Here is a 14,720-nt window from a genome sequence, read left to right as displayed (position 1 = left end):
AAGGTCCAAGAATGAGTTGAAATTGAAATAATAATGTCTCAAATCATCCTAACCAACATCCCACCATACCCATGACATTCCCTCATGGTGATCTTAACAATTACCCAGTGAATAAAATGGAATAAAATGTGATTTGATCCACAGAAAATTCTGTTAATGTAATTTTGCTCTAAATCAATTATTTTAGAAAATTTAATTTCTGACTAGTTTATGATATATTTTCATTTTAAATACTGGCTCAGTTGAAAAAAAATGAGCTTTTGTGTTTGTTGTGTTGGGGTTCAGTAAGTTACATGGATCACACAATAACCTTGATTGTGGTTTGTGGACCAGATCAGGACTGTATTATGAGTTTACTGGACCCTAAGCTCTTTTGCCTTTGTGGGCCTTTCTTCCAGTAAAAAAAAAATGAAAATTTCATGTATTTTAAGTTATTGTATAACTTCATTGGTATAAAAATAAATATATTTATATTATATGCTAAGACTCTTTTCAACCTAAAGTTAACCAGTTTTGTTTTGTTTTGTGGTTTTTTTTTTTTTTTGACAGGCAGAGTGGACAGTGAGAGAGAGACAGAGAGAAAGGTCTTCTTTTTCCATTGGTTCACCCTCCAATGGCCGCTGCGGTAGGCGCGCTGCGGCCGGCGCACCGTGCTGATCCGAAGCCAGGAGCTAGGTGCTTCTCCTGGTCTCCCATGGGATGCAGGGCCCAAGCACTTGGGCCATCCTCCACTGCACTCCCTGGCCACAGCAGAGAGCTGGCCTGGAAGAGGGGCAACCGGGTCAGAATCCAGCGGCCCGACCAGGACTAGAACCCGATGTGCCAGCGCCGCAGGCAGAGGATTAGCCTATTGAGAATGCAGCACCAGCCTACCAGTTTTCTTCATTTCTAAAATTATAGGTGGCACCATGGCTTACTTGGCCAATCCTCCACCTGTGGCGCCGGCACCAGTTCTAGTCCCTGTTGGAGCGCCAGGTACTAGTCCCGGTTGCTCCTCCTCCAGTCCAGCTCTCTGCTATGGCCCGGGTGGGCAGAGGAGGATGGCCCAAGTGCTTGGGTCCCTGCAACCGTGTGAGAGACCGGGAGGAAGCACCCAGCTCCTGGCTTCAGATCAGCACAGCGCGGGCTGTAGAGGCCATTAGGAGAGTGAACCAACGGAAGGAAGACCTCTCTCTCTGTTTCTCTCTCACTGTCTAACTCTCTTTCTCTCTCTCTCTCTCTCTCTCTCTCTCACTGTCTAACTCTGCCTGTCAAAAAATAAATATATAAATAAATAAAAATAAATTACAACATTTTTATTGACCCTGAAAGAACTATGGGTCCTAGGCACTGCGTTTACTATGTTTAATTGAGAAGTCATCCCTGGGAAAGCCATGTGGAATAATATGAAATATAAGGCACTAAAAGAGCTATATGTGTTCCTAAAGAGAACCAAGTAGTAATCCTTAGTACCAGGCATCCCCAGAGAAATACAGCTTTAGGTTTCAAGAGTAAAATGGCCCTTACTCAAGGTATAGTTTCTCCAGAGCAGGAAGCATTTGACATCTGAACTGCATGACTGGGGTCTGATCAGAAGCTTCTCCCAACCTCTAATCATGTAACCAGACCCTCAATGAGATCAATACTCTTCTACCACTGTTACAGGGATGGCAAAGTTTGGGATGTTAGAAAATGTGACTTTGTCCTCATGGTCTGTTGTTGCTGTTGAAGGGAAGGTCAGCCACTGAAACTTTTAAGACTCTCAGAAAGTTGTGGTTTCCTGCTGTTCTCTTGCCCTTTCAACCCCAATGCCTCACTCCCAATACTAGTTCCAAACAATTCCCCTGGCCCCAATGGCATTGCCTTTGCCTTTCCACATCTTAGCCATGTGTCAAAGGTCTATCTCTAACCCTACCACCACTAAGAAGCCCCCTTGACTTTTGGAGCTCAAGACAGAACACTATGACACTTGGAGTTTGTATCCACAGCTTAGACCCAGTTCTCCAGATGCCTGTATATCCATCAGTGCCCTCATCATCATTTTGACTGTCAACTCATTGAGAAAAGGTATTATGTCTTCTCCCTTGTGTGTACCCCTCACAGCATTTAGCACAGTGCTGAATATTCAACACACATTCAATGAAGCTTTGCTGTGTATTTTCTCTAAACCCAGGACTGAAAATACTTACAATGTGTCTGGCAGCAAAGACTCCATCAACTATGGCACAACAAAAAGCTGCAATAACACCAAAGCTGATAAACACAATAGAAGCCACCAGCTGCAAGGGGGAAAAAACACAAGTGTCTGTTAGCCTTCTATTCCTGCTGCTTCTGGAGGCTAGGTAATCCCCAAGAGACTGCCAGCCAAATAAAAAACTCTAGCCTGATACCCCATGGGGATGCTCCTTTCAGTCATTCAGGGTAAGTGCTGGGGGGAGGAGGCTAGGCAAGAGAGGAAGACAAGGGACAACTGAAACACTTTTTACATTTTCAGGGCAAGTAAGAAATTCTGTGAGCACTAAATGAAGAAGTAGCTTACTGGTAACCAGTATGCTGTCCATGGAGGAACTTGACTGCAATGTTCTACCATCCTCAGACTCAGAAAAAAATATTGGATCTTTGACATCATGTAGTCCAATTCTCTATTTTATTTATGTGAAAATGGAGGCACAGTGACTGAAAGTGTTGTGGTTAGGGTCTTCATTTCAGTTCATAATTGATCATAATGATAGGATTGAGAGTCAAAGGGATCACATAAACAAGACTAGTGTCTGCTAATACTAACTGATAGAATTAAAAAGGAGAGAACAATCCAACATGGGAAGTGGGATACACAGCACACTCATAAAATGGCAGACTAAAGAGCACTAGGCCTAAATTTTTTAGGACTAAACAGCACTCTGGCCTCTGAATCAGCACTTAAGGCATTTGGATCTGGCTGAAGAGCCCATGAGAGTATTGTAGGCATGGAAAGCCAAGACACTGTGGCAAAAAAAAAAAAAGACCTAAATGAAAGATCTCTGCGAGTGAGATCCCAGCAGAAAGAACGGGCCATCAAAGAAGGAGGTACCTTTCTCTGAAGGGAGGAGAGAACTTCCACTTTGACTATGGCCTTGTCTAAATAAAATCAGAGCCGACAAACTCAAAAGGCTTCCATAGCCTTGGCAACTCATGACAAAAGCCTAGGATGATTACTGACACCATAAACAAGAGTGTCAAATTGTTAAGTCAACTATAGGAGTCACTGTGCACTTACTCCCCATGTAGGATCTCTGTCCTTAATGTGTTGTACTATGTGAATTAATGCTATAACTAGTACTCAAACAGTACTTTACACTTTGTGTTTCTATGTGGGTACAAACTGTTGAAATCTTTACTTAATATATGCTAAATTGATCTGCATATAAAGATAATTGAAAATGAATCTTGATATGAATGGGATGGGAGAGGGAGCAGGAGATGGGAGGGTTGTGGGTGGGAGGGAAGTTATGGGGGGGAGCCATTGTAATCCATAAGCTGTACTTTGGAAATTTATATTTATTAAATAAAAGTTAAAAAAAAAGAAAACGTATTCTTGAGCCAGCCTGTCCTATTCAAGTGGTAACAGAGATTTTCCTAATTAATTTTTCTTCTATTACAAAGGTAACACTATAATGCAAGCCAATGTGTTGGGGGGTACATGTTTCAAAGTGTCTCCAGAGGCAGGTATTGGTGTTACCTGAGCCCATTTTCTACCTGTGTTGACCCTCAGAAATGGATGCCATCAGCATTTTTCTTCTTTGAGGTTTTTTGGGGAAATAGCAAGGCACTAAGCTGTTACATATCGAGAAGAAAGAAGTCAAAGTAAAGGTCACCTTAGGGTTCTCCCACTTCAAGAAACTTGGAGGAAATACTTGTCTCCTTTGGGAGTTATTCAGAAACCTCTCTCCATAAATGTCACTTCACAGCACTAGAGAATTGCTAAATAATGGATGAACGACATCATGAAATTGGCATTATTAGCTATCTCATAATCAGATTACAATTAAAACTCCATCATTATTTTGAATAATTTAAGCCCAAAGTGCAAGCATAACTGGCAGGGGAGGAGGCAGTCCAGGTGAAATGGAAGAAGAAAACTATCAGAAGTCCCCTGAGAGTGATTCCTCACATTGCTGGGGGAAAGCATATGGTTAGAGTTCCCTGTTCCTGGAGTTATTACATTATCTGATTAAACTTGCTGTCAAATAGACCCCATTATTAAAGTTTTGATGCCATAGAGACTTCTACAAGGCAAGTCTAATCAGTCCTCCATCTGACCACTCACCAGGCATCTTGATTTACAAGTCTATAAAACTACAATATGCTTATAGTTCATTTTGTACCGTCTGCCCTTTCCTCAGAGGAAGCCTTCTCTGATTGAAATAGGAAAATTCAGCAGCTTGCCTTTCTGGGCCCCCAATAGGACATAGAACTTTTTAAACTGCAACATCTGTCATGTGTTCACCATTTCTATCAACCTTACAACACAGTTAGCTTTGACCTATAGGTAATAGAGACACTTTTGGCTGCCTTTATAAGTTTATTTTGTCTTTGTTGTACCTCAGATATATTTGTTCTCTTAATTAAAGTCCCTTAGGTTGTAATCTCCTAACAGGCAGGAATCCCCTATGAAGATGTCCCCAAAAGTTTATGTATCAGAGAGGATAGATATGAGAGTCACCAATAATTCAGGGCTACCAGAAAAGAAATAACAGAAACAAAGGCATTCTAAGTGAGGACATCAGTCTGACTAGATAGGCTGGAGAACGCCTTTGGAAGTGAGGTGCAAAGGACAAAATCCAGAACACTCCATCCCCATGGCTTAAGGAAACTAACTGTGCCAGTGAGGGAGCATCAAGCACCACATGCTCACTGTAAAAAAATTTCTCTAGAGACTTAGGAGAAAAGGCAAAGTAGCAGGTTTTGTGTGTGTGTGTCCAAATTCATGCAAACTTAAGCAATGTGTTACTTATCCACATAAGTAATGAGTTTTTTCAGATGAAGAACCTGGTTCTATAGGGATGACAACTTACCATCTGCCGTTTGTTCTCAACAAGGTTTGATCCGATGATTCCAAGGAATGACCCAAAGCCAAGCTGCAGAGTAACACATAGATAGCATATGGGAAAACAGTTTGACCACACAATCATTCCACTTCCTGGATTTGATTCAGCATAGTGGTAAACAAGTGAGATATAGATGCTAAAGCCATGTGCAGTTGCTACTTATATGAATACAGCATATACAATAAAAGTATTTTCTCTCAGCTTAAAAAAAAAAGAAAAACTTCATGTGCCCAAAAACTAAAAGTAAAGGTCAACTATAACTTTTCAGAGTTTGCCTATCTCAATTTCAATATCCGTTACTTAGTATGTGAATGGTGAGTCAGTAAGAGAACTACAATGATGAGAAACAAACATTATATTCTGATCTTTACCTGTTTTAGAGAATAGCCTTCCATTCTGATGCATGGATTACAAAATATAGGTTTGCAATAGCAACTTTTGATTCATCTCGCTACTAATCAAACTCAGGAAGTACTTTAGACATCAGTAAGTACCTTAACCCACATTAAAAAAGAAAAAGAAAAATAAAATTATTTGAAAGCCTATATTTGTGGTTGACCCACTGCAATTTATGTTAGTACTTATTCACCTCTGCTTCATTTATGGAGAGAAAGCATTCATTAAAGGGTGAACAGAAATGGCAGTGTGAAACCCTGAAAAACAATTTCCCTGTCTAAGTAGCTGGGATTATGGCTCAGTGTAGCACATCCTACTGCCCTCTCAGTTCTGCCATTAGCAGGCTGAGTATGACAGTTGCAGCTAAAAATGACCACTAGGCAATAGCTGCTGATAAGGACAAAAATGGAAGAAGTGAATAGTGGCAGTAACAGAACAATAAATCTTAACACAAGTTCAGTGATGTAGTTACCTTTCTCTTTAGCCTCACTAATGATCTGGGTTACTATCTGTAGCTTTACTTGGGCTCACAGGAGCATCTATTTCAGTCCAAGGCTTACAAGCCTCACACCCAGGCTGGGAAATCCAATGGACACAATAGCTCTTTAGGAGCTTAGTAGAGATGAGTGGTTGTCTCAGAACACCAAGAAAGAAATAGAATGAAGAGAATGAATGAATTCAAATGCCCAAGGACTCCTTCTGCTGTTCCACACAGCCAGCAACTCCCTGTGGGAAATAGAAACTGAAGCCCATGGAGGTGTATCTCATGCCATCCAAGAATCTACCAAGAACATCCCCACTCAGCAGTTGAACTATATCTCTCTTCTGCCTTGCCTTCAATCATAATTAAAATGTGTTGTCATAAAGTATACTGATTATAACCTGATTATTGGGCATTTGGCATAGTGGTTAAGACACCCATTTGGGACACCTGCATCCCATACTGGAATGCCTGGATTCAAGTTTCAGCTGCACTACTGATTTCAGCTTCCTGCCAACGCTCACACTGAGATACAGCAGGGAATGGCTCAAGTAGTTGGGTCCCTGCCACCCAGGTTGAAGACCCAGATTGAGTTTCCAGCTCCCACCTTCAGCCTGGCCCAGTGCCATCTGTTGCAGGCAGTTGGAAAGTGAACCAGCAGATGGGAAAGCTCAGTCTCTCTATGGGTCTCTCTATCTCTCTGTCTTTCAAATAAATATATTTAAGGTAAACAAACAAAAAACCTGATTATCCCACTAGCCTTAACTTCCAACCACAACTCTTCCACTTATGTCTATGCTTCTCTAAATTTCAGTTTCCTTATCTATAAAACAGAAAGCATAGTAGTGGCTATCTTTTATGGCTTTTGTGACAATTAACTAGGATAATGATTTCAAGGAACTTTGTTCAGTGCCTGACCCACAGTAAGTACTCAGAAATACTATTTTGTTCTAGTGGTTATTACTATTTTTTTGACAGGCAGAGTGGACAGTGAGAGAGAGACAGAGAAAAAGGTCTTCCTTTTCCGTTGGTTCACCCCACAATGGCTGCTGCTGCCAGCGCGCTGCGGCTGGCACACCACACTGATCTGAAGCCAGGAACCAGGTGCTTCTCCTGGTCTCCCATGCGGGTACAGGGCCCAAGCACTTAGGCCATCCTCCACTGCACTCCCGGGCCACAGCAGAGAGCTGGCCTGGAAGAGGAGCAACCAGGACAGAATTCGGTGCCCTGATCTGAACTAGAACCCGGGGTGCTGGCGCCGCAGGCGGAAGATTAGCTTATTGAGCCGCGGCGCCGGCGGTTGGTACTATTTTTTAAAGACATTTAACTGCTGAGCCAGTCTAGCCTGATTTGAGCTCGGAAATCCTATCATTATTATTCTATTTCATCATAAGAGTGTTTCCCTGTTCTATCTTATCTCTACCTCCAAAATGTTTTGGAGCTCTTGTTTTTTAGAAGAAATTCCATGAATAGTCTGTGTTTATGGCATGCTGGGCCACTTGTGGAGACTGAGAGAAATTCAGGGGCAGCTTCTTACAGGGAAAATAAACCCTTTTACCATACAGTTCATCAATATCCACAGATATTCACAGAATGTCTCCTTAAGTCCGACAGCAGTATTTTCCCTTGCACAGGAAACAAAGGCACTAGTTATTCCTGATGTTCTCAAATAACTCTCTGATGGCAGTGACCAGAAGACATGGGCTGAAGTCATGTAGAACTGACTGGAAAGACAAGGCACTCCAGAACTGGAAACCCAGACCAACCAGTTACTTCACCCAGTCCCTCCCCTCTTTCCCTTACCTTTGATTCCATTCTGTTACACACAAATCCATTCAGTTGTCTAATACTCACTGAATACCTTTATGTCAAATGATGAAACATTATCCTTGTCCTCTAAAAGCTCACAGTTTAATGAGAGAGAGAGAGAGAGAGAGAGAGAGAGAGAGAGAGAGAGAGAGAGAAAGAAAGAAAGACTGTGTTTTAAGGACCACCACAGGTCAGGTAAAAATAAAATGCTACAGCAGAGAATAATTCATTCTGAGTTATATCCCTGGCTCTACTACTCATAAACTGTGATCCTGAGCCAGTTCTGTAACCACTTTGTGCTTGAATTCCCTAATCTGTAAGATGGAAATCATAATATTACCTAATCTACAGAGTTGCTGTAAGTATTGAATGAGATAAAATATGTTGCATGATTTGCAAAAGATAGGCTGCCAAATAAATTTTAGCTCTATGATTTCATATAGAGGGAGACATTTTTATATGATCTCAAAGGATGGATAGCTATTTGAGTCATGAGAATTCACTCACCTGGATGACACACTGATGAACTCATGCATGTCAATAAGGCATTTGAAAAGCATTTTTAAGTTAAATAAGTACTTCCCCTCCATTTGGATCATGGGAATGCTATAGAGTTTGGTGGAGCTAATATCACTCCCATGTGACAGAAAAATAGTGGCCTAGAGAATTGTAAGAATTTGTCTTCTTAGCCGGCACCGTGGCTCACTGGGCTAATCCTCCACCTGAGGTGCTGGCACCCCGGGTTCTAGTCCCAGTTGGGGCACCGGATTCTGTCCCGGTTGCTCCTCTTCCAGTCCAGCTCTCCACTCGGCCCTGGAGTGCAGTGGAGGATGCCCCAAGTGCTTGGGCCCTGCACCTGTATGGGAGACCAGAAGGAGGCACCTGGCTCCTGGCTTCGGATCGGCGCAGCGTGCCAGCCACAACGGCCATTGGAGGGTGAACCAACTGAAGGAAGACCTTTAAAAAAAAAAAGAATTTGTCTTCTCTTGCTGCAAGTTCATGGTAGGGCCAAGACCAGCCCTTGGCACCACTAAATGACAGCTGGTGTTCTTTCAGCCACATCTTGCTGGTTTCTTTTCTCTTTTTTTTAAATTTTTTTTTATTTGACAGGCAGAGTTAGATAGTGAGAGAGAGAGAGAGACAGAGAGAAAGGTCTTCCTTCCGTTGGTTCACCCCCCAAATGGCTGCAACGGCCAGCACTGCGCCAATCTGAAGGCTGGTTTATTTTCTAAGGTTTATTTATTTGTTTGAAAGGGAGAATTACAGAGAGAGAGAGAGAGAGGGAGATACAGAGAGAGAGATCTTCCATCTGTTGGTTCACTCCCTCAATGCCACAAAGGCTGGATCTGGGCCAGACAGAAGCCAGGAGCCAAGACCCAGGAGTTTCCTCTGGGTATCTCACGTGTTTGCAGGGGCCCAAGTACTTGGGCCATCCTCTGCTGCTTTCTCAGGCACATTAGCAAGAAGCTGGATCAGAAGTGGAGCAGCCAGGACCCAAACCAGTGCCCATATGGGATGCCGGTGTCACAGGAGGTGGCTGCTCTATGCCACAGCGTCAGCCCCACTTTGCTGCTTTTGTGGCCAGTGTTAGTATAGTGGTGAACTTCAAGTAACAAGGGCTTCATTGTTACCCTTAAGGCAAGCAATTCTCTTCAGGGTGAGAAGGCCTATTTAAGGAAGAACTGCAGGCATAAAAGAAGGAAAACCCATCTGAAACCCCGAAATGGGAAGTTGCTTCTAATCAACTGTTTACTCTCCTCAGAAAAGTAAGCTTTGTGTTCTCCCATTGCTCTCTCCAGAAAGGTAAACTCTGTGGGTTCCCATCAAGAGCTTCATGGAATCATGCGATATTTCGACCTTTGAACCTCCATTTTGGTGTGCCATTATAACCAGTTTGCTTTGTCTTGGCTGCCCTCCACTTGTGGAAGAAAAAAGACAAACCATTAGAAATCAAAGTTAACTCAAGGACTGTTTTGGAGGCTGAACTCAGTCACTGATTCCTATTTCCATTCCAGACATCCAGGGATGAGGTACAGAAGAATTAGTCATTTAGCAAATATTAATTGGACATCTTCTCTGTCCAATACTCTGTACCACATTTGAATTGTAATTTGGAGGCCATGAGGTAGGGGGAGGTATGACACCAAAATCAATGAGATTCAAGATCAATGAATTCATACAATTATTAGGTAAACCAGTCCACAATCGCATTCCATAATCCTGAAATCCACAAAGTTCTTAAAAGAATTTTTTTTTTCTTTTGGCAACTAACTTGGTGGCAAAACTGATGTGAGGTTATTTTATAATCTTTATCTCACTTAGTGTAAAAATTCACATTTTATTATGGAAAATATAAAGGTGCTTGATTATGGAGTGCTTCTCAAGACTCCATTGTAGTATTAGCTAACATATGGTATATGTACTGAATAATTTTTCTAAAACACAGAAAAGTCTAAATTCTGAATCACATCTAGTACGGGGCTCAGATAAGAAATCTATATAAACAAAACTAAATAAGAATATAACCCACAGATGCCATGAAGCAAGATATGAGTATTTTCTAGGAACTATTGGAATCTACAATAGTGAAGTCAAAGATGTTAGATACCACTGTGTACTCAGTAGCTGAGACATGTTCCTGCTGTAATGTATGTAAGTTAGGACAAGACGGAACAGTTAGATATAGAGGGCAAGGAAGACATTCCAAGTACTAGGGGACAATGTAAATAATAGCACCAAGGCAGAAAAGCTCAAGTCATGCTTAGGGGACTATGAACTGACAATTTTTGCAAAAGAGAAATAATGGAGACCAAGCCAAAGGCATCTGTGGAGAGCTTGACTAGCATGTTAGGGAGGTGACAGGGAGTCAATGAAGGCTAGAACCTTGTAGCATTATACAAGTCTTATCCAAGAGCACCGGTTCAAGTCTCAGCTGCTCTAATTCTGATGCAGCTCCATGCTAATATGCCTGGGAAGGCAGCAGAGGATGGCCTAGGTACTTGGATCCTTGCCACCCACATGAGAGACACAGATGGATTTCCAGGTTCCTGTTTTTGGCCTGGACCAGTCTCAGCTATTGCAGCCATTTGAGGAATGAATCAGTGAGTGGAAGATCTCTCTCTTTCACCTCTCCCTCTATCACTCTGCCTTTCAAATAAATAAATAAATCTTTTTTAAAAAGTCTTATCTAGAAAACCAAGATTCAAATCTTATCTTTAAAATGTACTTACTTAGGAATTTACAGTTTGTTTTGTTAGAATTGTATATATTTATAAGGCTAAATATGATGCTTGATGCATCTATAATGCATATGTAATATCCAACCAAGGCAAATGTATGTATCTCATCAAACACTTAACATTTCTTCACAGTGAAAACATCAAAAATTCTATCTTCTAAGACTGGCATGGTGGCACAGAAGGTTAAGCCTCCGGCTGAAATACCAGAGTCCCGTATGGGTGCCAGTTTGAATCCTAGTTGCCCCACTTCTGATCCAGCTCCCTGATAATGTGCCTGGGAAAGTAATGGAAGATGACCCATGTGCTTGGGCGCATGCACTCACATGGGAGACCCAGATGGAGTTCTTGGCTCCTGGCTTTGGACTGACCCAGCCCCAGTCATTGTGGCCATTTGTGAAATGAACCAGTAGATTGAGGAGATTCTCTCTCTCTCTCTCATTCTGAAATTCTGCCTTTCAAATAAATTAATTAAGTTTAAAAATTCTATCTTGCAGTTTCTTACATTATCTATAGTAACTCTAAATGCAATAAAAAATTATATTTTAGAATAAACTCAGACTTTAAAAATCTATTCAACTGGCCAGCACTGCGGCTCAATAGGCTAATCCTATTGAGTGGAGGATGGCCCAAGTGCTTGGGCCCCTGCACCCGCATGGGAGACCAGGAGGAAGCACCTGGCTTCTGGCTTCAGATCAGCGCAGCGCGCCAGCCGCAGCACACCAGCCGTAGCAGCCACTTGGGGGGTGAACCAACGGAAAAAGGAAGACCTTTCTCTCTGTCTCTCTCTCTCTCACTGTCTAACTCTGCCTGTCAAAAAAAAAATCTATTCAACTACAAGTAGAAAAATTTCTAATTTACAATAAACCAAAAAAAAAAAAAAAAAACCCTCCCACTATCCAGAGTGCCTTATATTTCCTGAACATTTAAGTTAATCAAAACTCTTTTGGACTTATGCAAGGACTCTTTACATCTGAAGTTGAATCCACGCTGCCCTAGAGAAAGTTTCCAGTCTAAGCCGGCGCCGTGGCTAATCCTCCGCCTTGTGGCGCCGGCACACCGGGTTCTAGTCCCGGTTGGGGCACTGGATTCTGTCCCGGTTGCCCCTCTTCCAGGCCAGCACTCTGCTGTGGCCAGGGAGTGCAGTGGAGGATGGCCCAAGTGCTTGGGCCCTGCACCCCATGGGAGACCAGAAGCACCTGGCTCCTGCCATCAGATCAGTGTGGTGCGCCGGCCACAGCACGCCAGCTGCAGCGGCCATTGGAGGGTGAACTAACGGCAAAGGAAGACCTTTCTCTCTGTCTCTCTCTCTCACTATCCACTCTACTTGTCAAAAAAAAAAAGTTTCTGGTCTATTGCCTGTTTTGAATGATCTCTGTTGCTCTTGTCTCCTAAGATCCCACTGTAACTCTGATAGGATTTTCAATTCACACACATATGCACACACACAAGATATGGAGTAGAAACTTTTGTTACTTTCCCAAAAGAAAACCCAGGCTAATATGGGCCATAACAGTACAGCAGCCAAAGAAAGGGTAGGGGAATGAAAGGTTTTCCTCACTTATCAGGTGGGCCAACTCTCTCTTGTAGGTTGCTTGGGAAACACGTTTGGAGTCCTTGTCCTCCTAGATCTAAAAATGTAAGTGGAAGTCTAGAGAGAAGGAGCAACCTCTCCCACCTGCCTTTTTCAGATTCATGCAACAACCAAGGCTCTTGGGACTTTAGGCTTTCAGAATTGAAAGCTCATCAGAACTCTTCTGGAGTGAAATATGTCTTGAATATTACAGTAGAGTTAAAATATGAGTTTTATTCTTAATTTGATGGGCTTAAAGAGAGAGAGAGACAGAGATACAACGAGCTCCCTCCCGCTGGTTTACTCCCCAAATGCCACAATGGATAGCTGGGCCAAGGCTGAAGCCAAGAGCAAAGAACTTAATCCAGGTATCCCACATGGGTGTCAGGAACTCAACTATTTGAGCCATTACTGCTCCATCAAGTGTCTGCATTAACAGAAACTGGGAGCTAGAGCTGGAAATTGAACCCAGGTACTCCTATATGGGACACAAGCATCTTAACCAATGTCTTAACTGCTAGGTCAAATGCCTGCCCTAAAAGTAAAAATCTTAAGCCAGTTTGTTTTGGTAAGTGTTACTTTTTTAAACTTTACAGTTAAGCCTATACGAATTAGCACATCTTTAAAGATACACATGTTTGTATGTCTCTTAGAACAATGACATTACATTCTAGACAGGGAGTAGCTAACATGCTATAATAATGTCATTAGACAAATTAAACATGCCCCTGAGAAGTTTTACATGAGTTAGAGTTATGCAATGTTACTTAATCAAGATATCAATATTTAAATAAATTATAAGACTTTTTATCTAATAACTTGTCTGTAATTTATCTGTTTTGAAAAATGTAAATTAGCATAAGTTGCTAAAGCATTTAAACCAAAGTCCAAACGAACAGAGTTCTCAATAACGTAAATTTTTTTCACTGTTCCTTACAGTGGTAATTTGTACTCAAAGTGACCAATCTGAAGGTACAGAATCTTGAAATGTCACAGTATGCTCTTTTTAGTTTTATGGCTAAGCAATTTTTTTTGTTTTCATTCTCCAGGTTGTTTCTGGCCCAATTGAATTAGGCTCCCCTCTTGGTGCTTATTAAAATGTAGATTCAGGGCCTACATGGTGGCTACACAAGCATCCTATATCTGAGTGCTACCTCCAGCCTCCAGCTCCTCCACTTCCAATCCAGATCCCTGTTAATGTGCCTTGTGAAAGCAACAAAAGATGACTCAAGTACTTGGGCCTCTGCTATCCACATGGGAGACCCAAATGGAGTTCCTGACCTCTGGCTTTGGCCTGGACCATCCCTAGCTATTTCAGCCATTTGGGGAGTGAACCAGTGGATGGAAGACCTCTCTGTTTCTCTGCCTCTCTCTCTTCCTCTCCCTTTGTCACTCTTCCTTTTAAACAAATAAAATAAATCACTAAAGTAAATAAAATATAGATTCAATGTGTATTACTTTTTAAATCAAGGTTAGCTCATGAGAAGAGAATTCAGATTCCTGGGACCCACCAGACCTCCTGAATCAGAATCTCTGGAAATAGAGATATGAATTTTTCACAGGTTCCCCAGGTGATTCTTGATTCACACCAGGGTGAAGAAACCAGTGGCTTGGAGTTTATATAGTAACTCCCTAATAAACCATTCAATTAATGAAAGTACCCCTTTCCCAGACAAGTCTGAGTTCTCAGGTGTTTACTGTTTCAGAGGCTTCAGTCATTACTGTATTTGTTACAACATGACCTGAACTATAAACTCAAATGGATCTCTCTGCTTTCCAATTGCTGTCTTTCCCCTCTTTACTTTCTATGATTAAAACCCACTTTAAAGAAACCATCTGTAGGAATTTTGAGAGCAAAGATTTGAAGGTTAAACCATGGGACACACTGTCCATTAGAAATGGCTCTCCATATTAGCTTTCAGTAAAACACAAGTACACAGACACACACCCCCATTGCTTCAACTTCCAGTGCTAGCTGAAAGTCAGGTACTTGAATAATAACCATACACCCTCCTCTGTTAATGTATTCCAACCTAGCCACCCATGGTCAGATAATTCACAGAGAAAGTTCATAGCCACTTTTCATAACCGATATGGAAAATACCCTCCCCTCACCCACAGGGACTCTGAATCTTGGCTCTGGCATTTGCTCATCAGTC

At 41.9% G+C, this 14,720-nt stretch overlaps 1 protein-coding gene across 2 annotated transcripts in view; it reads right to left on the bottom strand.

The window, feature by feature from the left end:
• The window catches only part of TMEM255A (transmembrane protein 255A), an 82,484-nt gene that overhangs the window by 56,174 nt on the left and 11,590 nt on the right, over nt 1–14,720 (bottom strand). The window contains exons 3-4 of one of the 2 annotated variants that reach the window (XM_062184559.1): nt 5,034–5,096; nt 2,169–2,258 (exon numbers count right to left, since the gene is read on the bottom strand). In XM_062184559.1, the coding sequence (XP_062040543.1) occupies nt 2,169–2,258; nt 5,034–5,096 (153 nt within the window). The remainder of the gene's footprint in view (nt 1–2,168; nt 2,259–5,033; nt 5,097–14,720) is intronic. The other variant, XM_062184560.1, reaches the window with a different exon arrangement.

This window comes from Lepus europaeus, chromosome X, assembly GCF_033115175.1.
Source record: "Lepus europaeus isolate LE1 chromosome X, mLepTim1.pri, whole genome shotgun sequence".
Taxonomy (NCBI): domain Eukaryota; kingdom Metazoa; phylum Chordata; class Mammalia; order Lagomorpha; family Leporidae; genus Lepus; species Lepus europaeus.
Note: the sequence above shows the minus strand (reverse complement) of the source record. Positions and strands in the feature narration are given on the sequence as shown.